Raw genomic sequence first — 22,690 nt, forward strand, 5'->3', positions numbered from 1 at the left:
AGCCCCCTGGCCACTCCTCCTCAGTCTCCTGGGCAGGCTCCTCCCCATCTTCCTGACCCCCACAGCTGCAGAGGCCCAGGGCTTGGTCCCTTCTCCAACCACCCAGGCCCCCACTGTCTCCAGTCCGGTGGCTGCCAACTCCCAAATGCACATCTCCCCCCTGGGCCTTAACCCTGAACTCCAGATTCTTCTTTTTTTTTTTTTTTTTTTTTTTTTTAAGATTTTATTTATTTATTTGACACACAGAGAGAAAGCACAAGTAGGCAGAGAGGCAGGCAGAGAGAGAGAGGCAGAAGCAGGCTCTCCACTGAGCAGGGAGCCCGATGCGGGACTCGATCCCGGGACTCCAGGATCATGACCTGAGCCGAAGGCAGTCGCTTAACCAACTGAGCCACCCAGGCGCCCTCCAGATTCTTCTTTACTCCAGCTATACCCCCCCACCTCCCACCCAGTTGTCCGTTTCAAACTCAGCACACCCAAAACCAACCCTCTGATTTTCTCCCCCCAGACTTGCCCCTTCCACCATCTTGCGCATCTGTTAACAACATCTTCATCCTTCCTGTTGCTTAGACCAAAACCTGGAGGCATCCTCATTGGAGCCCTCTCTCAATGTCCCGTCCAACAGCAAATTCTGTTGGTTAAACCTGGAAATCAGTCCAGAACGCACGCACTCACCCTCTGGGCCTCTGCGCCTACCCTGGTCCAGCACCATCCTCTCTTGCCTGGACCCTGCAGTGGCCTCATCTCTAGTCTCCCTGCCTCCACTTCTCTCACTACAGCCGATTCTCAGCAGTGTAGCCAGAATGATCTCCCTAAAGCAGATGGCAGGCCATGTTGTTCCTCTGCTCAGAGCCCTCAAAGAATTCCTTTCTTAGAGTAAAAGTCAAAGTTCTCCCCAAAGCCCACAGGGCCCTGCATGGTCTGGCACCTGCTATCTCTCTCATCATCCTCATCCCCGCACCTCAGGGCCTTTGCACTTGCTGTGTCCCCTGCTCAGATACCCTCATCCTATGTATCTATATGGCTCCCCCACTCCCTCCCTTCCTTTGAGTTTCTGCTCAGATACCATCTTCTTGGTGAGGTTTTCCTTGGCCACCCTATATAAAGCAGCCCCTCCTCATTCCCCTCTGCTATTCCCTCCCCTGCTTTATCCTCTCTCTGCAGAACTTGACTATATTTTAATATGCTTACTTGTTTATCAATTGCTCTCTCCCAGAATATCAGCTCCATAAGAGGAGGGATCTTTGGTCTGCTCACTGCTCTATCTCCAGCTTCTAGAATGATGCCCAGCACACAGTGGGCCCTCACTAAATATCTGTTGAACATGTCTCCTGAGCTCTAGTTGTCTCCAAGCAGGTTACAGGCTTTGCATCATTCCTTCCTCTCTTCCTCACCAAAGCGCCTTGAGGAAGGGACTGCCATTTTCGTTTTACAACCAGGCAGGTTGATCACAGGGCCTGCGCCCGAAACCACTGGGCTACTCAGCATCTTGGCCCTATTCTCAAGACTTGAGCTCTCGAAGTGTCTTCCCACTTGCCTGAATTCTGCATGCTGCCAACGACTCAGAGTCAGAGGATGTCCTGTCCCCAAGTCCTGCTCAGTTCTCCTGGCCCCGCCAAAGGCTGTTCCCCAGGCTTTCTGCCACTCAAGCCCCCAAGCCAGCGTCCAGTTCTGCTGACAGAGGTCATTCAGCAAGGGATTCTGGGGGCAGTTTGGAATGCCAAGTCTCTGCCCATCAATATGTTATTAGGCACTAATGGGGCCCCAACTGTTGATTAAACCCAACCCTTGCCCCTTGTCAGCCTTTGCCTGCAAGGACAGTTAATGGCTCTGAGAGAAAACTAAAAATAAGCTGCAAGTCAATGGGAAGGGAATTACCCAGAAACATCAGTCTGTGCAGCAGTCCCAGCTGAGGAGGGGCCAACAGAAGGAGCGGGACTCTGGGGTCCAGGAGAGGAGAGGAACCAGGTCTCAAGAGGCAGCATCCTGAGCCCCACTTTCTCTCTCCTCAGTATCTGGTCCATTACCACATCCATTGGCACTGTCTTCTCTGTTTCCAGAATCCATCCACTTCCTCATCACCTCCATGGCCACCACCTGGTCCTACCACCACCGTCTCCTTATTGGTGTCCCTGCTTCTGCCTTTTCTCCTCAGATCCTGTCCCTCCTCTGCTTAGAACACTCCCAGGGCTCCCACCTCACCCAGAGAAAAATCCCAAGTCCTTACTTACTGGGACACACAGGCCCTCTTCCCTCACTCCCAGCACCGCCCCCTCTCTACTCTGCTTCAGCCACATTCGACTCCTTGCTGTTGCTCAAACACTGGGTATGATACAACCTCAGGGCCTTTGCACTTGCAGTTTTCCCCACTTGGAAAGTTCTATTCCCACATCCCTCCCAAGCTCCCAACTTCAGCTCTTTCTTATCAACCAAACATCTCCTCAGAGAGGCCTCCCCGACCCCCTGGGCTACAGGAGACCCCCAGGATCTCTCTATTCATGACTCCATTTTACATCCTGCATATCCACATCTAATATCACCCTATACATGTGTTTCTTTGATTGTCTGCCCCACCCCCACAGCCAGCGAAAACACAAGCAACAAAAGCAGGTCTTTGAGGCCTATGGGAAGTACTCAAAGGAACTTTTAAATAATTCTTCAAAATGACTGTTCTGCATACTCCAAAAATGTCAAGGTCATGAAAAACAATGAAAGGCAAGACACTGTTCCATATTAAAGAAAACTCAAAAGACAGAATGACTAAATGCACCATGTGATCCTGGATTGGCTGTCGGACCAAGATGAGCCATAAAGGACATTACTGGGACAACTGGCCAAACTGGAATAGAGACTGCCTATTAACTAATGATCCTGTATCTGGGTTAACTGTCCTGAATGTGATCATTGTACTGTGTCACGTAAGGGAAAATTCTTGCTCCCAGGAATGTATGCCCAAGTAAATGAGGGGTAAAGAGCCATGATGTCTGCAATTTATTTGCAAATGGTTCAGTAAAATAATCACAGTAGGACAGAGGGAGGAGGAGAAGGCAAGAGGGAGAGAGAGAAAGCACATACGATAAAATGTTCAAAATTGGGAAATCAAGGTGAAGTGTATGCAAGTGTCTATTAAGCTATTCACACAGCTTTTCTCTCAGTTTGCCATTCTTCCAAATTCAAAAAACAACTGAATATTGAATGAACGATCCTGTTCGTGCTAACGGCCTGACAGTCTGGAAAGCCAGGGAACTGACCACTGGGTCTGTGTCCGTGCCCACACTCGTGCGGACAAACACTCGCAAACGCACACCCCCACGCACACGCGTGCGGGCATGTGCCCGACAGCACCCATAGGCGCTCACGTGCACAGCCGCACCTGCGTGCCCCCCCACCCCCGCACGGCCACGCCCACCTGTGTGGCCCAGAGCTGCAACACCATGGCCCGGGCCTGCATGGCCTCCGCCGTGCCTGTCTCCTCCAGGTGCAGCAGGTAACTCTCCAGCCAGCGGCTCCGGTGGGCCCGGGTAGCCAGCCGGGCCGGGGACAGCAGCTTCCACAGGCGACCTTTGGCTTGGCACGCGCGGTCCTTATCCCCTATGGGGCCAGAGCACAGAGGGTGGGGGTTATAGATCCCCCCCGCCCCAGCCCGGGGCCACCCAGCCGATGTCCCTTGAGGCCAAGGGTCTGCTGGTGGGTGTTACTCCTTGGGGGGGTGGGGGCTGGAGAAAGAGGCTCCAGGGAGGGCCTTTGAATGCTGACCTGTTATTCCCCGTCCTCCCTGCCGCCAGGGGACAGGAGTAAAGGGCCTCTTCGGTTTTATTCGTATCTGTGTGTCCAGCACCTGGCCCACCGTTGGTGCCCCGTCAGTACGCCTTAAGCGAATGGTGCTTCTTACGCGGCAGGGGAAGGAACACAAAACACAGAGCGGCATTCTCCCTTCCCAGGGTCCGATCCCAAAGCAACACCAGCCCGCGCGCCCTGGGGGACATCTACGAGCAGACTCAGCACAGCGGCATTCAGGAGACACTGGGAAATAACCTAACTGCCATCAAGTGGGGACGGATGGGCCTGGGGTCTCATACTCCACTACCTCCGGGGAAGGCAGGGAAGGTACATGAGGGAGGAGGGCCAGGAAGGGGCCATGGGGAACAGGAGGGGTGGGGTGGCCTCTTCTCAGCCCCATGGGCCTGACAGACAAACTTGGCCCAGCACAGCCGGGAGCCTGAGTTTTCAGAAGACGATGAAAATCCAGATGTTCATATGGACTCTCCCCGTTTTTTTTTTTTTTAAAGATTTTATTTATTTATTTGAGAGAGAGAGAATGAAAGACAGAGAGCATGAGAGGGAGGAGGGTCAGAGGGAGAAGCAGACTCCCCGCTGAGCAGGGAGCCTGACGCAGGACTCGATCCCAGGACTCCAGGATCATGACCTGAGCCGAAGGCAGTCGCTTAACCAACTGAGCCACTCAGGCGCCCCCTCCCCCTGTTTTTTAAGGTTAGCATCTGAGCAAGAACTGTGCATCACTGTGCAGGCCGCAAAAGCATCTCTGAAGGTCAGCTGTGGCCCTCAGATTGCCAGCTGATATCACCATGAAATAAACACCGGCAGGTCATGCTCTGGAGCACCGCGCCGCGGTGGAAACCGGGGACAGATCCAGATGGGCCCACAAGGGCAGACCGTTGAGGGTGTGAAGCCAGGTGCTTATTATTTATATGGTGTGTTAATGCTACAAGATGGTGCTGTATTTACAAACGTATGTGCAAATAAAAGATTTGGTTCTTGGGCGCCTGGGTGGCTCAGTTGGTTAAGCGACTGCCTTCGGCTCAGGTCATGATCCTGGAGTCCCGGGATCGAGTCCCACATCAGGCTCCCTGCTCAGCAGGGAGTCTGCTTCTCCCTCTGACCCTCCCCCCCTCTTATGTGCTCTCTCTCTCTCTCTCAAATAAATAAATTTAAAAAAAAATCTTAAAAAAAAAAAAAAAAAAGATTTGGTTCTTCCGAAATCACCCCTTGAAAAAGCGGATGTTGCTTTGGATTGTTACAAGGTTCCCAAGCACTAGAAACTTTGTTATTGCCTGTTTGGAACCACAAAGCAGTGTTTCAGGAAGACCCATCCCTCCAATGGTCCTAAACTGGGCTGCATCTTACAGGGCATTTGAAAGGGTGGAAATGTAGGCTAGGCTTATATTAAAATACACATATATTTTAAGCATCTTAATTACATTTTCAAATGATATGCTCTGTATGCTCTTCTTCAACCTCTAGACCCTTTGAGGTGATATCCTTCTCAATTTAAAGCAATGGGCCCAACTCTTCATCAACTACATTATCTTCCTGTGTTTCTTAATTTTGGGGGCACTGGAGAATCACCCAGGAGCTTTGAAATCTCTGGATGCCCAGGTCCCACCACAGAACAATCTTGCCTGAATCTCGGGGGGTGGGACCTGGGCAAGCGGAAAGTTTCAGCAGGTGACTGGAGGGTATAGGAATTGTTGAAGTGCCCCCGGTCGATGCTCATTCTGGATGCTTATAAGAATTATCTGATGAAATGGCTAAAGGAAACAGAGAAATTGAACACGGATTGGGAAATGACTGGCATTCTTTGAGGTCTGACAGCAGAGCTATAAACCTTGAATATCACTGTCAACACAACTTTTCAGGATGACTTTAAAAAGCAATGCAGTATGAAAAGACAACCAGCAGAATGAGGGAAAATATTTGCAAATCATGCATCTGACAAGGGTCTAGTATCCAAAATATATAAAGAACTCCAACGATTCAACAACAACAAAAATCCACCCCACCTCTCAACTCCTCAGTTTTCACACTTGTAAACTGGGATAACGAATTCCCATGCAAAGGGTTATGCAGGAATTGAATATGTTAACCTATAAAGCAGAGAGAGCAATGCCAGGCATAGACAGGCCTAGTAAACAGTAGCTATATTATTAAATAAAGCTACTGAATGTTAGCAAATTGTTAGTCCCTGGAGAATATATTCACGTACTCTTTCTATAATTAGGAAATAATTTGTGAAATAAAGAACACAGAGTTCGCAGCCAGGGAGACCCAGGTAGAAATCCTAGCTCTGTTCCTTCTTAGAAAGATGATCTTGGGGGCGCCTGGGTGGCTCAGTTGTTAAGCAGCTGCCTTCGGCTCAAGTCATGATCCCAGAGTCCTGGGATTGAGCCCCGCATCGGGCTCCCTGCTCAGCGGGAAGCCTGCTTCTCCCTCTCCCACTCCTCCTGCTTGTGTTCCTGCTCTTGCTGTCTCTGTCTCTGTCAAATAAATAAATAAAATCTTAAAAAAAAGAAAGAAAGATGATCTTGTGCAAATAATTTGGATCTCTGAGCCTCAGTTTCCCCATCTATAAAATGGAGGCAACCTAGTTCATGGGATCATGAGTGCTGTGATTCAGAACTGCTAGGCACTAGTTTCAAATCCCAGACCTCCCATGCTGTGTGGCCTTGGCTGAGGCCCTGTCTACCTCTGGGCCTCAGTCTCCCCATCTGTAAAACGAGGGGCTCAGACTACAGTAGCTCTCAGGTTTTTCCTCGGAAGCCCATCTGTTCCCTAGGAACCTGGGGGCACAGTCCAGAGAGGGACATATCTTTAAAGTCTTACGTTTTCCCTTTGAGATGTATTAGACTTTTGCATTAGACTCTGTGCCTTTAAAATAAGAGTGCCTTTCCCCCAAAAAAATATTCAAAGAAAAGAGGCCCCTCCCAAATAATCCAGTAAAATGAACATTCCAGCATATTTAGCTTGGGGCTCTATTTAACTGCCCCCAATTCCCTCCTGCATGAGAAGCACCAGACTCAGTGATCTAAGGGTCCCCCAAATGGTCAATTTTCTTTTAAAATATGTTTGTATTTTTAATAGTGCAGGGGGGAATAATGCATGCACCTGGTATAAAAAAAAAAGAAGAAAAAGAAAGCAAGCTGCTCTAAGAGTTCAAATGGGCATCATCATCTCATCTCAGCCTCCTGAGAAGTAAAAATCTATACATGTTCCCACATTCTTACAAAACAGGGATGTTAACAAAACTTATTTTGGTGCTCTTTTCACTATATATGTCATTATGCTGTATGCCTCAAACTTGTACAGTGTCATGTGTCAATCATAGCTCAGTAAAATGGGAAAAAAATTAAAATAAAAAACCTCACAATATACCCACTCTTCTACACGTTTTTCATAATAGATTTCATCCTATAACAGTATATCCCGTTCTGCTTTAAGTTGCACAGTTTTCCTCTATGTGAATGCATAATTTACTCCATCAGTCCCTGCTGGGGAACATTTAGGCTGTTTGCTGCATTTGCTATTATGAGCAATGGGGCAATGAATATCTTTGTGCACCTCTAGACATGAGCTAGGATAATTCCTAGTAGTGGAAGTTCAGGATCAAAGGAATGAGCCTTTCTGTTTTGATTGGTTCTGCCAAATCACGCTTCCAAAGAGGCCGCACTCTTCACAAGCCCAACAAGGTCTGGGGAGCTTTGTCCACCAGCCTCGAGCCCAAAGATGAGAAACCTTCCCCGACATTGCCACCTGCTGCCCGCACTGGAAAATGCAGCCTTCCTATCCAGGGCCCAGAGTTGCTCCCTGAATGACCCAGGGTCCCTGGTAGCCTCCGTATGGAGGAAAGAGCAATGGAGAAACCACTCTTTCCTGGAGAAGCAACTGGTGCTGGGATGTGTCAGCTGCCTTGTCAGGTGTTTTACACACAGGATTTTGCAATCAGACCAAGTTTTCATTTTGCTGGCTCTGCGACCTCCCAGCTGTGTTCCTGACAAATGACTTCGCCTCTCTGAGCCTCAGTTTCCCTACTTGCAAAATGGGTATAATAATGCCAACCTGTTAGCCTTGATGGCAGGATTCAATGATACAAGGAGTTGTTTCTAAAAGGATGCCAAGAGGCAACTCACAGAGAGGAAAAGCAAAGGGCTGGTGAAACACGAAAAGCTGTTTCATCACAGTGGTCAGGGAAAGGCCCATAAAGCCAGATGCCCTTTTTTTGCCCATCAGATTGGTGAGGCTTTAAAGGCTGATAACTGCTTGTTGACAAGGTTGTGGGGAAATGCAAGTTAAAACAACAAGTTACCCGCCCCTGCCCATCAGATTGGCAAACAAATAGAAAGACTGATAACATCTGGTGGGGAATGAGCAGACTCCCTCCCTTCGGGCAGGCCTATGAATTGCTCCATGGCTTTGGAAATGATGTGGCAGCAGGGAACCAGAATTTTAATGTGTATGCCCTTCGAGGTGGCAAACCCACTTCCAGGAAACTGTCAGAGAGGAATAAAATCACCAGATGGTAGAGAAGATACAAGTACAATGAAACACTATACTAACCATACACACACAAACAAGAAAACAATTATAAATATCCACTGGAGGGGGAAGGCTGCCTAAATACTGGCAAGCAAGAGCTGCAAAGATGTCTCCATTCTTCTGCATGTTGATTTTATATCCTTCTACTTCGTTAGAGTCTTTTTTGTTTGAGTTAGTTTTACCATGGATTTCCTGGGGTTTTCCCAGCATAGCGTCAGATCTTCTGCAAACAGGGAGAGTTTTACCTCTTCTTTACCCATTCTTATAACCAGTAGTTGATTTCTCTTATCTAATTGCATTGGCTGACACCACTAGAAGATGTTTGTATTGACAGGGAAGAATACACAGCTATAGTGGTAGGTTAAAAAAAAAAATTGAATCGCAGACAATAGATATAATCCCTTTCTGAAATACACAGTGACACTCTGAATATGTATATTTGTCTCTATCTGTAAAATACTCTATTCCTATAAAACAGTGTGAAGGGATATATACCAGCATGTTAACATTGGTTTCCACAGGAAGCTGGGCTTGGGAAAGTATTATTACTCTTACTGTCTACGTCTTTGAATTGTTAGCCACAAGAATGTTTCTTTCTTTCTTTTTTTTTTTTAATTTTATTTATTTGAGAGAGACAGAGAGAGCATGAGTGGGGTAGGGGGAGAGGGACAAGCAGACTCCCCACTGAACCCAACACGGGGCTCCATCCCAGGACCTGAGCTGAAGTCAGATGCTTAACTGACTCAGTCACCCAGGTGCCCCGAGAATGTTTTTCTTAATTTAAACAATCTAATGTGTTAAAGTTTGGTTTTTAAAAATTACATAAAGGAAATGGGGTCATGAGCTGTTGAGAGCACTGAATGAGATCACGCTTAACCTGGTATCTGGCTCATAGAAAGTGCTCAACACAAAAGTGTTTTTTCTTATTACCTCAGCCATTCCTAACAGTCACCCTTTAGGAAGACCCTATTGTTCTCCCCATTTTATAGATGAGATCACTGAGGCACAGGGACAATATATAGGATACAGTAAACCATCTCGAGCCATCTGAGCTGAGAGTCTGTCTCAATCACTCCCTTCAACTGCCCCCCAGAGAAAGGACCTGGGGCAAAAAGAAGTTAAGTAACTTGCCCAAAGTCATCAGTGCTGAAGCCTGCCAGTAGGGATCTGAATCCAGGTTTTGCCACAAGTGTCTGAGTCCAAGACGCACATTATTTCTCAAACTTCCTGTAGCACTTGTCATACATGCAGTTTCCTGGCCTCCCTGGAGACTTGGATTCAGCTGGACGGGGATGGAGCCTGGGGACTTGTATCATTAACAAGGGCCCCAGGGGATTCTTCTCACTAGGTAGCTGGAGACACAGTGGCCAGAAGACAGTGCAGCCCAGTGGTTCCCATGGCCCCATGTACTGAATCCTGCCAGAACCTCTTTACCAATACTGAGTCCCCTCTGGAGCCACAAAAATAAATGGGGTGGATTTTCACAAACCCAAGTGGAAATACTCGAGATGTGGGGTTCCATAAGAACATGCTAAGTGGCGGAACAATTCCTTCAACATGCAAGATCAATGTCCTAAGAGTGGAAGGCTCAAAACTAAGAGAAATGAAGGCACGTGTGCCACAAAGGACATGGACAAGGACAGCCTAATTCACAACAGCCCCAAACTGGGAAAGACCCAGACATCCATCAACCAGGGGACGGACAAACATCATGGTACCTCACTCTAACAAAATGCTATGCTACAACAAAAACAGACTACTGATACATACGGCAACCAGGCCGAAGTTGACAGACAAGAAGTTGAGTGACAGAAGCCAGACACAGAAGGGCACACACTGTCTGATCCTATTTATGGGAAGCTCAAGAAAGGTAAAATTAATCTGAGGTGAAAGGAACCCATACGGTGGCTCCCTCTGTGGGGTGGATATTGAGTGGGAAAGGACATGAAGCATTTAGATTTACCTCTCAGCTGTGCATTTAGGACCTGTGTGCTCTCCTCTATGAAAATTATGCCTCAGGAAAAAAAAGTATTAAAAACCTTTAAAAATAGAATAAATAAACCCCACAATGAGGTCTCCAGGCCCTACTGCAGATGTGCTGTATCTACCAGGAACCCCAGCTCTGGCTCGAGCCCTACCCCCCACCACTGTGTTCTTGCATATGCCCAGTGACAGGGATCTCACTGCTTCCCAGGGTGAGAGACTGTCCTTCCTCCTAGGTTGTCTGTGATCCTTCAGCTGGTGTGTGGGCTCCCCCTGAGTCCCTCTGTCTGCCACACCACCCACCATGGCCCCCCACAGTCCTTACCCACTGACAGGGAGCCACGTGCCAGTTTGGGGAGCAGCAGGTCGAGCTGGCGGAAGGTGTGGAAGACATCAGCTGAGTGGGCGCGGTCCTGGGCCTGGCTCTCCTGGGTACGTGGCAGAGCTTCGACTCCATACAAAGTCAGGTAGCCAGCTCTGCAGGTGGCAAACAGTGGGTCAGGGGGTCCTCCTTGGACACACCTGGTGAAACCCTCCCACAGTGGCCTACAAGCTTTTCTTCATGCATGCAGCTAATGAGCACCTGCTTTTCCCACTTTATGCCGGACTGTTTTGGGCTAGGGAGTCAGCAGTGGAGAAAATAAAGCCCTCAAGCCCTCAGGGAGTGGCCCCTCTCATGCGGGACACAGACAGCAGGTAGTAGAGGAATGGGAACAAGGGACCTATCAGCCGATGCTCAGAATATGGGGAGGGGCTCAGAGTACAAAGAGCACAGGGTGGGGGCGGGTTCAGGGCAACATCCTGAGCCAGGAAGGAGATGCAGGGTTGAAGAGCAGTGAGGAGGCTGATGAGGCCATTACAGAGTGACTGAGGGGACAGCAGGGCAAGACAGAGGCACCAGTCAGGAAAAGAGGCTACTGCCCCTGGAGAGGGAGTCAGGGCAGGCTCCCTGAAGGAGGCAGGGTCTGAGGTGAGCAGGGAGAAGGGGAGAGAGAAGAGGTGTGGGCCAAGGGCACATCCTGGGCCAAGGCTCAGAGCCGAGGGGGCAAGCATGGTCTGGTCAGAGAGCTGCCAGGTGTCACTGGTCTAGGCACTGGAGCTGGAATATGAGGGAACAGGACGGAGCACAGCCAGGGGGTTGGCAAGGCCAGGGACACAGGGCAGGGCAGGGCAGGGGCCTGGGTGGCCGTGGGGAGAAGCTTGGGCTGGACCTGAAGGGTGCTGGGGGTCTGAGCAGGAAGGACAGGGCGTGGCGGGGCATGGACAAAGGATGAGACACAGGAGGAAGCATGAACCCTCGTGCACACGCACACACACACTGCCCACAGGAATGCTCTTAAAGAAAATGTTTTCACCACCAGCCATTTGTAACTGCTCCAAGAGCCCAGCCCCACTGGCCTCGGTCCTGGGAGAAAAACCACAGGTTTTCACTTTTTCCATGTGGTGGGAGGGGCTGGACCTCTGCAGAGAGGCCACGGGAGCCCTGACCTGTCCCCCATCAGCTTCTCCTCGTCCCTGGATCTCCCAGGAGAGGGACTTTCCCAAGGAGAGGGTGGAAGCTGGAATGAGGGAGGGTGGGGGCCAAGAGAGGCCTGTCTAGTTCCACTCTGTCCCTCATCTGTGCAGTGCAGGCTCCAGCAGATCTTCAATCAATGTTCGATGGAGGGATAGGCGGAGGGATTGGAGGGTGTGTGGATAGATGGGTGCATGGGTGGGTGGGTGGGTGGATGGATGGATGGATGGAGGGACGGGAGAGAGGGAGGGTGGGTGGATGGATGATTAGAATTTGATCCTGAGAACACTGATCTTGGGAGAAACTACAGGGTCATCATGATTTCGAGCTCGGTCACCCAGACTACTACTATGCCCCCTTTCCCCTGCATCCCTTACCCTCATCTGGCCTGGCTTCCATGCCCCACAGAGACGGAGAGCTCACGACCTGCCCATCCCACTGCATAAGGCAGCAACTCTTCCCTCCAAACAGCGGACCCTCCCAGGGCCATACCTGAGCCTCTGCATCGTCCTTGTCCCCCTGCCCCTCCAGTCACATGAGGCCCTGGGGCCCTGTTCTCCATACCAGTGCCCCCAGTTTCCTTACGGCAGAGTTGTAAAGGTGCAACTCACAAACTGGATTCAGTCCACCAACGTGTTTGGTTTGGTGAAGAGAGTTTTCCTATGAACAAACTGAACAACTGGGAAAACCACACAAAATCTGGATGCCCCCTCATCTCATCTTGAAAAAGGAATCTCCCCCCTGCCCCCCGAGCCTGCAGTCCCACCTGGTAACCCTGGGCAGCCAGGGAGTCACAGCTGCCCCCCTTATCCAGGAACAAGCTGGGTCAGCCAGCCCTGTGGTCGCTGGTCCCATTTGCATCAGTGTTTTCCTTAAGGCAGAGAACCATTTCCCTGTGTGTGTGTGTGTATATATATATATTTCTATGAAAAATAAGCAATGAAAAATAAACCATATAAAACCCAAGAAGGCCATGAGGTTTCCCACTGTGGAAGTGAGGGTCCTTTCCGTGGCACCTGCACATCAAAGTGACACAGGACAGGGCGGAAGACAGAATAAATCATGGTGCGTAAACACACATGACCTGTAGGTGGTGCTAGGAGCCAGGAAGAAAAATAAGCTGGCATGGAGCTGGGTAAAGAGAGGGGGCTGTCCTATTAACTGGGGTGTCAGGAGAGCCTCTCTGAGGAGGTTATCACTTGACAGGTGAATGAAGTGAGGCAAGACCCATGCAGACATGCAGGGAACAGCATTCTCAGGCAAGGGAACAGAAAGTGCAAAGGCCTTGGGGCAGGAATGTGCTGGGCTGGGGCTGATGAGGCAGGATCCTGTAGCCAGGGTTAGAACTTTGATGGGACTGTGAGTGAGGCAGGAGTGCCGTAGGACGGGTTGGAAGGTGTAAGTGGTGGCATCTCATGGTTCGGGGACACACGAGCCTGCACCTCCTGTCATCCAACTCACTCATTCCCTTCCTATCTCAGGGGCTGCAGATGGCACTAAAAAGGCCAAGTCCACCAGGCCAGGAAACAGAAGCTCCATCCCAGGCCTCAGATCCTGAAGACACAGGGATCCATTTACACGTGACCCTCCCCACCCCCACATACACACGTGGCTGTTACCAAGGGCGTAAACGGACCCGGCTGCCACCACATCATCCCCACTCCCTCCCAATGCCACAGCCTCCTCCCTGACTTCTTTTTCTCACACAAGGACATAGGGTGACAGGAGCCAGGGGACATGGGAGATGCCCTGCTATGAACTTGCTGTGTGGTTTTAGCTGCTTCTCTCTGGACCTCAGTCTCCCCGATCCCACAATGACGGGGTGGAGTGGACCAGCATCACCCAGATGAATTACAGCCCTGATGGTGTTTGCACCACTCCAGGGTGACAGGAGAAAAATGCGGACCACTTACACAGCAAAGGTGTGCTTGAAAGTGCAGGCTCTGCAGGGCCACCTGGGTGGCTCAGTGGCTGGGTGACTGACTCTTGATTTCATCTCGTCATGATCTCGGGGTCGTGGGATCGAGCCTCATGTCGGGCTCCACGCTGAGCGTGGAGTTGGCTTGAGATTCTTTCTCTCCCTCTGACTTTCCCCCCGCTTGCTCACGCTCCCTGTCTCTCAAATCGATCAATAAATCTTTTTTTTTTAAGATTTTATTTATTTATTTATTTGACAGAGAGAGACACGGCGAGAGAGGGAACACAAGCAGGGAGAGTGGGAGAGGGAGAAGCAGGCTTCCCGCTGAGCAGGGAGCCCAATGTGGGGCTCGATCCCAGGACCCAGGGATCATGACCTGAGCTGAAGACAGACGCTTAACGACTGAGCCACCCAGGCCCCCCTAAATAAAATCTTTATTAAAAAAAAAAAAGTGTAGGCTCTACAGGCAGCCCCGCCATGACCCCAAATGATGCGACTCTGGGCAAATGCCTTAGGCTCTCCGGGCCTCAGTTTCTTCATCTGTCAAATGGGGTTTGTAAAGTTCCAGTCTCGTGGAGCTGTTGCGAGGGTGAGAAGTGTTAACGCACATTAAGCCTACATGTGAGCACATATGTAGGTGTCATAAATGTACCTGTGTGCCCATCTGTGTCAGCGAATGCCTGTCCTTTATTCTGAAACTCTGTCTCTAGCTTTTGTGAAGCAGTTGAAATGGCCTTTGGTTTCTGAAATGCTGGCCAGTTAACGGCACCACCAGAGATCCGCGGCTGTCCTTCTTGCTCTTTCCCATCCCACTGTGCCCATGCTGCCCACCCCGCCCCATCAAATCCTCAGCATGTCCTGCCAACTCCGCCCCCAGAGCTACCCCTTTGTTGCCATCTCCCGGTCACCTCCGGGTCCAGGCTCCTGTTCTCTCACCTGGGCTACGTCAACAGCCTCCTAACAAGCCCCCCGCCAAGGTTAGTCTCTGTCCGCAGCCAAAGACAGCTTTAAACCCCAAGCCCAATCCTGTCACGCCTCTGCCCAAACCCCCAGTGTCACTCATCTTACTTAGAATAAATTCCAAAGCCTTTCCCGGCCTTGAGGCTCTGTGAGACCCGGTTTCCGAAAGCCAAGTGCTCTGACCTCATCTTAACCCCACCGCCTCGGCTCGCTAGGCTCAGCCACAGTGGTCCTCTGGTCACGCGTCCTCCTACCTCCGCCACTCTGCCCCTGCAGGCTCCTATGTCTACAGTCTCGGCATGGGGGACATCTGTAGCCAGCCCCCAAGTCTGAGGCCAGACCCTTGGGGAAGCCCTCCTTTTCAGTCTGGTTAGAAGAGCCCCGTAGGCACTGTTGCCCCATCTGCTGATCTCTGCTGCCATATTTGCCACTCTCAGACATATCCATCTTTATTTATTGGCTTATGATCGGTCTCTCCGACTCGTGTTAGCTCTGTGAGTTTCGGGTCATTGTCTTTCCCCTGCTGTGTGCCCGGTGCTTGGAATCGTGTCTGCCGCTGCCGAAGGAAGGGACACTGGGTGGCGCAGTTTGTAATCTAAGTTTACAAGATCTGATAAAAAGTTCAAGTCCTGGGTTGGTCTCCCAAACATTGTGCTTTCCTGGTCTGTGAAGTCCAAGGCTTGGAAGCCACAGGACAAGACGGTCTCTAAAACCTCGTTCTGCTACCCCATCTCTGGACACCTGGCAAGGCCCACCTCCCTGATCCATGCCTCCTTTACAACTCAGCCTGAGCCAGGCGAACACCTGGGTCCCAGATACAACAGGTCATTTGTAGTCTTTGCTTTGCGTGTCCCAAACTGTTGCCCCACCCACAAAGTCTTCGTGGTTCCCGTGGCCACTGTTAGCGGCTGACCCAGGTCTGGAGAGCTGGGCGCCACCCCTGAGAGGGGGAGCCACCCTGGCTCACCTGAGCAGGCAGCTGTAGGAGAAATCGAGGAGACCCATCTCACGCCAGCCACCGGCCTCTTCTGTGGTGTCGCCCAGCAGGACGGTGCGGAGGTTGGTATACATGGCGTCCGTGAGTGCCTGGAGGTCCCTGTGGAGGGTCCTAGGGCAGGGAACAAAGTAAGGGTACAGCCTCCAAAGGGAAACACATGCACACAGGCGCCCGCCATCCCTAAACCTCCCAGGGCTCCGGTTCCCCGTTGCCAATGGGGGCCTGCGGACAACTGGCCTAAACTCGGTAATATTATTATCGTTACTACCATCATCAGTGACAACGGCAGTTGCTCTTTATTGTGCCAAGCACCATGATCTCATTTCATCCTTTGACAACTCTAGGGATCACAGTTACAATATGCCACCCATTTTAGCGGCAGAGAAACTCAGGGACAGGGAAGAACGTGACTTTCCCAAGGTCACACAGCCAGTAAGCGATGCAGCTGGGATTGAAACCCTGGTCCGCCCAACCCCAGAGTCTGAACCCCCAACCGTGACAGTCTGTCCCTCCTCGGGACACGCAAGCTCGGATAAGGAACCCACACACTTCTGGAAGAGAGAGAACTAGCAAGCCAACTCTTTGTCCTTGAGACCCAAAGTTAGGGACACCTGTTTGGATAAAGCATCCCCCGACCAAGGACCGCTAAGACGTGACCCTGAGTGAAGGCGACATGAGGAATGAGGTCGTCTGGGCTGGCGACCTGGTGTCACTGCGTGTGCCTAGGAGTCTGGCAGTGCGTGCGGCTGAAGCGGAAGTCCCTCCATACCGAGCCTCCACAATACAGAGTCGACGCTGAGCCATGACTGAGCATGTGACTGGAAGCCCACAAAGGTGGGATCTTGCATCTGAGGTGAAGGCCACTTTGGAGCACGTGCAGGGATCTAGACCAGGAAAGGCCCCGCGGCAGCAAGCACACGGTGTCCCCGCGCCACAGCGGAACCAACGTCCAACAGCGACACCTCGCGGCAGCCCCGAGAACAGTGCTAGCCTGCCGACCCAGCTCTCTGGCCCCACCTGCTGTTTGGAAACAGGATGGACCCCTGTAGAGGGAGAAAACCACCCGGTTCTAGGATAACTCAAGAGGGGAAAGCCTCCAGAAGGGTTCCACGAACTCCCAGGAAATATAAGCTCTTGGATGTTCAAGTTGAAACGTTGTTGGGGAAACAAACAGACATGACCCACGTGAGATAATGGGTAAGTAAAAGGGCTTATCGCAGGGCCTGGCACATTGTAAGTGCTCAATAAATGGGACCTGGTGTAGCGATTGACCCTGATCCAGCGGTTCCCCAGACCCCACTCCAAGCACTAGTCCTCGATGGAGACAGCAGCCCTTAACAGATGTGGGAGCCATGCCCAGAAGACCACATACTGGCTGATGGGAAATTCCCAGGAACTCTTAGGGCAGACACTGGAGGAAAGTGGAGTCCTCCCTGGGTATGGGGGGCAGAATGCAGTGACCTGGGGATTCTTATTGCTAATGGGACCTGATGGTCCCCCTAGAATGCCAGGACCCAGGACACTCGGGCTCAGAAATATTCCTAGAGGTGACCCCACAAAGCCAAGGTCAGATTGGGCGTTGTCTCTCATTGATGTTCACCTCATACTCTGGCCTTTCCTCAGCTTTAGCAGCCCTGCAAAACCCAGTCTTCTAATAGTTTTTTTTTTTTAAGATTTTATTTATTTGCGAGAGAGAGAATGAGAGACAGCATGAGAGGGAGGAGGGTCAGAGGGAGAAGCAGACTCCCCGCTGAGCAGGGAGCCCGATGCGGGACTCGATCCCGGGACTCCGGGATCATGACCTGAGCCGAAGGCAGTCGCTTAACCAACTGAGCCACCCAGGCGCCCAAAACCCAGTCTTCTAGATGCTTTTCCTAGCCCCGGGAGGTTACCCTTCCTGGAGACGGACCACTAAGAATTACCATCAGACTGCATGAACTCCAGGAGCAGACCCAGAGTCTTATTTCCTCAGTACATCAGCTGGAGGAGACTAGGCTGTGGAGTTTGCAGACCTGGGTTCAAATCTCAGGGGTGCCATCTACTAATGGTGGACCGTGGGTAACTCACTCCACTTCCCTGAGTCTGTTTCCTCAACTGTAAAATAGGGATAAAAGTACCTACACTTTTGAGGCAACAGCACAGATAGCAAAGTATTTCTATCAAATCCCCGGCATATGGTAGGTGTCTTGAAATAGTGACTGGCATCATTCTGCACCCCCGGCATCTAGACGGTGACTAGCGTATAGTAGGTCCTCAGATATTTACAGACGTAATGATTGCAGAATAAATGTGCTCACATATCCTCTTGTTGATATAATTCCTCCTTATGTTTCAGGACCTGCTAACTTCCTTGCTGTGTGACCTAGGGCAAGTCACTGCTCTTCTCTGGGTCCCAGTATCCTCAGCCATAAAGCAGAGCTGTGAGTAGCTTACCCTCCAGCATCACTGGGAAAACTAATGAGATCACAGAATATGGACTCAAAAATATTAACCCCCCCACCCACTTCCTTTCCTTTTACAGATGAGGAAACAGAGGCTCAGAGAGGGCAAGGGACTTGCCCAAAGTCACACAGCTAGGAAGTGGTAGGGCTGGGATTTGAATCCAGGTCTGGCTGACCCAAGCCCCAGTCTCCTCCTACTGAAATCAGACCTGCCTCCTAAAAGGAATAAAGGTGAGAGGAACCTTTCTTCAGCCCAATTCTTTTGGCCCCTCCCTGGCCACCCTCAGGCACCGTCTCCAGCCACTCACAGTTTCATCTTGGCCTTTTCATCACTGGGGCTGTAATGTGGGAGCTGCACATCAAAAATCCTCTCCATGAGGAAGACAGCATAGGCGTGGAAGTCCAGCTTGGTGCGAGGCTCCCACACCACCGCGTCATAGGAGTGCGGGTCCAGGAGCACGGTGACATACCTGCCGCCCACCAGCACCTGCGGGAAGTCAGCAGGGATGGAGTGAGGAGAGCTGCTACAAATGACAGCTCTCGGGGGTCGGGGGCCCACCCTGTGCCAGACACTTCACAGACAATGTTCTCTCAGCCACCCATCATGATGACCCTACGAGGGAGGGACCGTTTATGGCCGCAAACGGAGGCTTAGAGAAGGCACGTAATGTGCCCGAGATCACGCAGCGGAGACGCGGCAGAGTGAGGACTGGCGTTTGCTTTTCTGCGCCGAAGGCTGTGCTCTCAACCACCTCCCATTATTATCTTGATCACTGCCTTCTCGCCGGCATCCAGGAGAGAGTCTGCCCACAGAAGGCAGCAGGTGCATGTTGTGTGCATCACGGGTGGGCGGACGGACGGACGGACGGATGGATGGACGGACACTGTTGGGTTAATGCTAGCAGCTGTACCAGCAATACCTGCTTCTGAGGGAGCCTGAGCTCTGAATGTAACCTGCTGCCCAAGAAGGAAGGAAACAGCAGTGGAGAGCTGTAAGCCTGCAATTAGTAAAGGAAAGGGCATCTTCCCTCAAATGTCTGTTGGGGGGGGTCACACAATCCTAACCACGCACTGCCTTGGCCCCAAAGTGTGATCTGGGAGTCACATTAATCAAACTCTCTTATAAAATACAGGCCATTAGGGCATGATCTCAGGGTCGTGAGATCGAGCCCCACATCGGGCTCCGTGCTGATTCCCTCTCTCCCTCTCCCTCTATCCCACCCCTACCTTCTAAAATAAATAAATCTTTAAAATACAGGCCAATATCCAAGAAAAAAATGCTACTGAACAGACTGTTAGATGGGTGGGTAAACAGAAGGATATCATCAGTGAATGTATGTTGGATGGAAAGATGAATGGACGAGTAGCTAAAGGTTAGTTGGAAACTAAAAGTATGGATGAATATTGGGTACATGATGGCAGGATGCTCAGTGGGTACTGGGTAAAAGGATTGAAGGATGAATGTTGCATGGGCGGAACTTGAAAGGACACATGGAAGGCGGATGGATGTGGTGGTTGTTTGGATGTTGAAGGGATGGATGGATGGATGGAGATATAAATAGATGCATATAGAGTGGACAGATATTGGATACTGAATGGATAGGTAACTGGATGTTAGGTGCATAGTGGCAGAAGGATGGAAAGATGGGTAGATAAATGGAAATTGGTAGAAACTGAACATATGGGAGTTCAGTCAGTTAACTGCCCGACTCTTGATCTCAGCTCAGGTCTTGATCTCACAGTCGTGAGTTCAAGCCCCGCACCGGTCTCCACACGGGTAGGGAGGCTAATTTAAAAAAAAGATATTGAATATATGGGTAAAAACTGGATAGATGTTAAGTACATGAATGGAAGGATGCTGGATAAATATGAGTAGACAAAGGGTTGGATGATGGATAAATGGATGGATGGACAGATGTTGGATAGATATATGGAATGATGGATGAGTGGATAGAATTTTGATGAAAATGGAATGTATGAATGTGTGTTCAGTGGATATTAGGATGGAAGGATGCTGCTTATATATTGAGTAGACAGGCAGAAGGATAAATGTTGGATGGATGGATGTTGGGTAGATGGAAGTTGAATGGATGGATAGAGGTTGGTTGGATGGACATACAAGAACTGGACAGACATTGAATGACTTGATGTTGGGAAGATGCTAAAGGGATAATGAAGGGATGGATGTTGATTAAGTGCTGGCTGTACAGCTGGATGGAAAAATGGATAGAAAGTTGGTTGGGCCACTGGATGGGTGGGTTAGTATATAAACTAAAAGAAGGATGTAGAAGGAATCTGTGAACACCAGGTATGACCGGCCCAGCTGCTCATCCCCTTCCCTCCCTAGAGGCACAGGACACACTTACAGTAAAGATATCACCATGCTTCTTCTTCATCCTAGTGAGGAAGCTGGCCGCATCTTTTCCAAACTCCAAGGCATGGCCCAACCAGGGGATACTGCCCAAGTCCAGGGGAGGCTCGCCAGGTCGCCTAGAGAAGCCACAGTACTCATCACCATTTGATTAAGCAGGGAAGAAGACAAAAAGTGTAGGGCATAGGGTGTAATTTTTAAGTAGAGAGGATAGAGCAGGCTTCCCCGAGATATTTGAGAAAGACCTGAAGGTGGTGAGGGAAGGAGCCACATAGATATCTGGAAGAAGAGCCTTCCAGGCAGAAGGAACAGCGCAAAGGCCCTGAGGCTGCATCATGCCTGGTGTGTTCCTAGAACAGTAAGGAGGCCAGTGTGGCTGGATTGGAGGGAGCAAGGAGAAACAGCAGAAGCTGAGGCCAGACTGGTAATGGATGCCAGACCATGCAGGGCCTTGGAGGCAGCTGTGAGGACGTTAGCCTCTCCCCTGAGTAAGGTGGGAGCCAGGGGAGAGTTTCGAGTAGCACAGGGACATGATTTGACTTAGGTTTTTTTTTTTTTACAGGATCCTTTTGGCTGCTGAGTAGAAGATGGATTACAGGAGGCCAAGAGCAGAAGCTGGTGTTGGTACATGTTAGGGAGTCCTTGTGGGTGGGAGAGCTTTCTAGAACTCAGTAGTACAAGGAAGGAAGCAGCAGTGGAGTTCTCCGCACTCGCTCACCAAATATTAACTAGGAAGCAGGCACTGCTCTGTGTGCTGGAGATACAGCAGTGAACAGGAGAGGCGAGGTGCCTGACTTCACAGGGCTTCCATACTCATAGGGGGAGGCAGACAAAACCCCCCAAAAAGCAAAATCATTTCAGGGAGTGGGAAGTGTGATAAAGAAGATAAAGGAGCTGTAAAAGACAAATAACCCAGGGGTCCCTGGGTGGCTCAGTCAGTTAAGCATCCCACTCTTGATTTTGGCTCACGTTGTGATCTCAGGGCCATAGATCTCAGGGTCACGAGATTGAACCCCACTTCAGGCTCCATGCTGGGTGTGGAGCCTGCTTGGGATTCTCTCTCTCCCTTTCCCTCTGCCCCTCCCCCTGCTCACTCTCGCTCTCTCTTAAAAAAAAAGAAAAAAGACAACCCAATTTTAAAATACACAAAGGATTTGAATGGACAGTCCCCTAAAGAAGAGGTACAAATGGCCATCAACATCCTGAGGCACTGGGGAAACGCAAATCAAAACCACAGGGTGGTACCACTTCACACCAAGATGGCTATCATCTAAAAAAAAAACCAAAAAACAAACCCAGGAAAGTAACCGCTGGCAAGGATGTGGAGAAACAGAAATCCTCCTGTATTTCTGGTGGGAAAGTAAAATGGTGCAGCTGTTTTGGAAACTAGCCTGGCAGTTCCTTGAAAGGTTAAACAGAGTTACTTTACGACCCAGCAATACAGCCCAAAGAGCTGAAAACATAAGCTCATGTACAAACCTGTACACTATTGTTCATGGTGGCATCATTCATAGTGGCCAAAAGATGGAGCCAACCAAGTGTCCATCGACTGACGAATGGACAGACCAAATACTGTATGCCCAAGGCATGGACCGTTCTTCAGCCACAAAGAGGAATGAAGTAATGATTCACGCTACAGTGCGGATAACCTCAGAACCATGTTAAGTAAAAGGAGCCAGACACCGAAGGTCACATATTGTGTGATCTATTTCTTTGGAATGTCCAGAAAAGGCACCTCCATAGAGATGGAAAGTAGATTAGTGGTTGCCAGAGGCTGAGGGGAGGGGAGAACGCAGAGTGAGTGCTAACGGGGATGGAATTTCTTTGGGGGATGACAGAAAATATCCTGAAGTTAAGCAGTGGTGATGGTGGCACAAACCTGTGACTATTCTAAAACCCACTGAGCTGGATACTTTAAAAGGGGGAATGTTAGAGTATGCAAACTATAGGTCAGTAAAGAAAAAAGAAGGGTGACGGGACAGAGTGAGGGGGGCTGGTTTAGAGAAGGAGTCCATGAAGGCCTCCCCACGGAGGCGCCACGTGAGCAAAAACCAGCAGGATGAGAAGGGAGTGCAATGGAAGAGGGGGGAGAAGAGGATTTCAGGCAGTGGGAACAGCAAGTGCAGAGGCCCTGGGGCAGGAGCATGCCTTCGAGGCTTTCAAGACAGCAGGAGCC

The 22,690-nt window shown here is 50.4% G+C and overlaps 1 protein-coding gene across 2 annotated transcripts in view; it reads right to left on the minus strand.

The window, feature by feature from the left end:
• The window catches only part of PTGIS (prostaglandin I2 synthase), a 46,407-nt gene that overhangs the window by 12,746 nt on the left and 10,971 nt on the right, over positions 1-22,690 (minus strand). For both annotated transcript variants that reach the window (XM_054510157.2, XM_045885942.3), the window contains exons 2-6: positions 20,510-20,633; positions 18,452-18,630; positions 15,673-15,813; positions 10,640-10,791; positions 3,410-3,591 (exon numbers count right to left, since the gene is read on the minus strand). In XM_054510157.2, the coding sequence (XP_054366132.1) occupies positions 3,410-3,591; positions 10,640-10,791; positions 15,673-15,813; positions 18,452-18,630; positions 20,510-20,633 (778 nt within the window). The remainder of the gene's footprint in view (positions 1-3,409; positions 3,592-10,639; positions 10,792-15,672; positions 15,814-18,451; positions 18,631-20,509; positions 20,634-22,690) is intronic.

The sequence above is a fragment of the Mirounga angustirostris genome, unplaced genomic scaffold (genome assembly GCF_029215605.1).
Source record: "Mirounga angustirostris isolate CCGP_5_RB_7025 unplaced genomic scaffold, mMirAng1.0.hap1 SCAF_10, whole genome shotgun sequence".
Classification (NCBI taxonomy): domain Eukaryota; kingdom Metazoa; phylum Chordata; class Mammalia; order Carnivora; family Phocidae; genus Mirounga; species Mirounga angustirostris.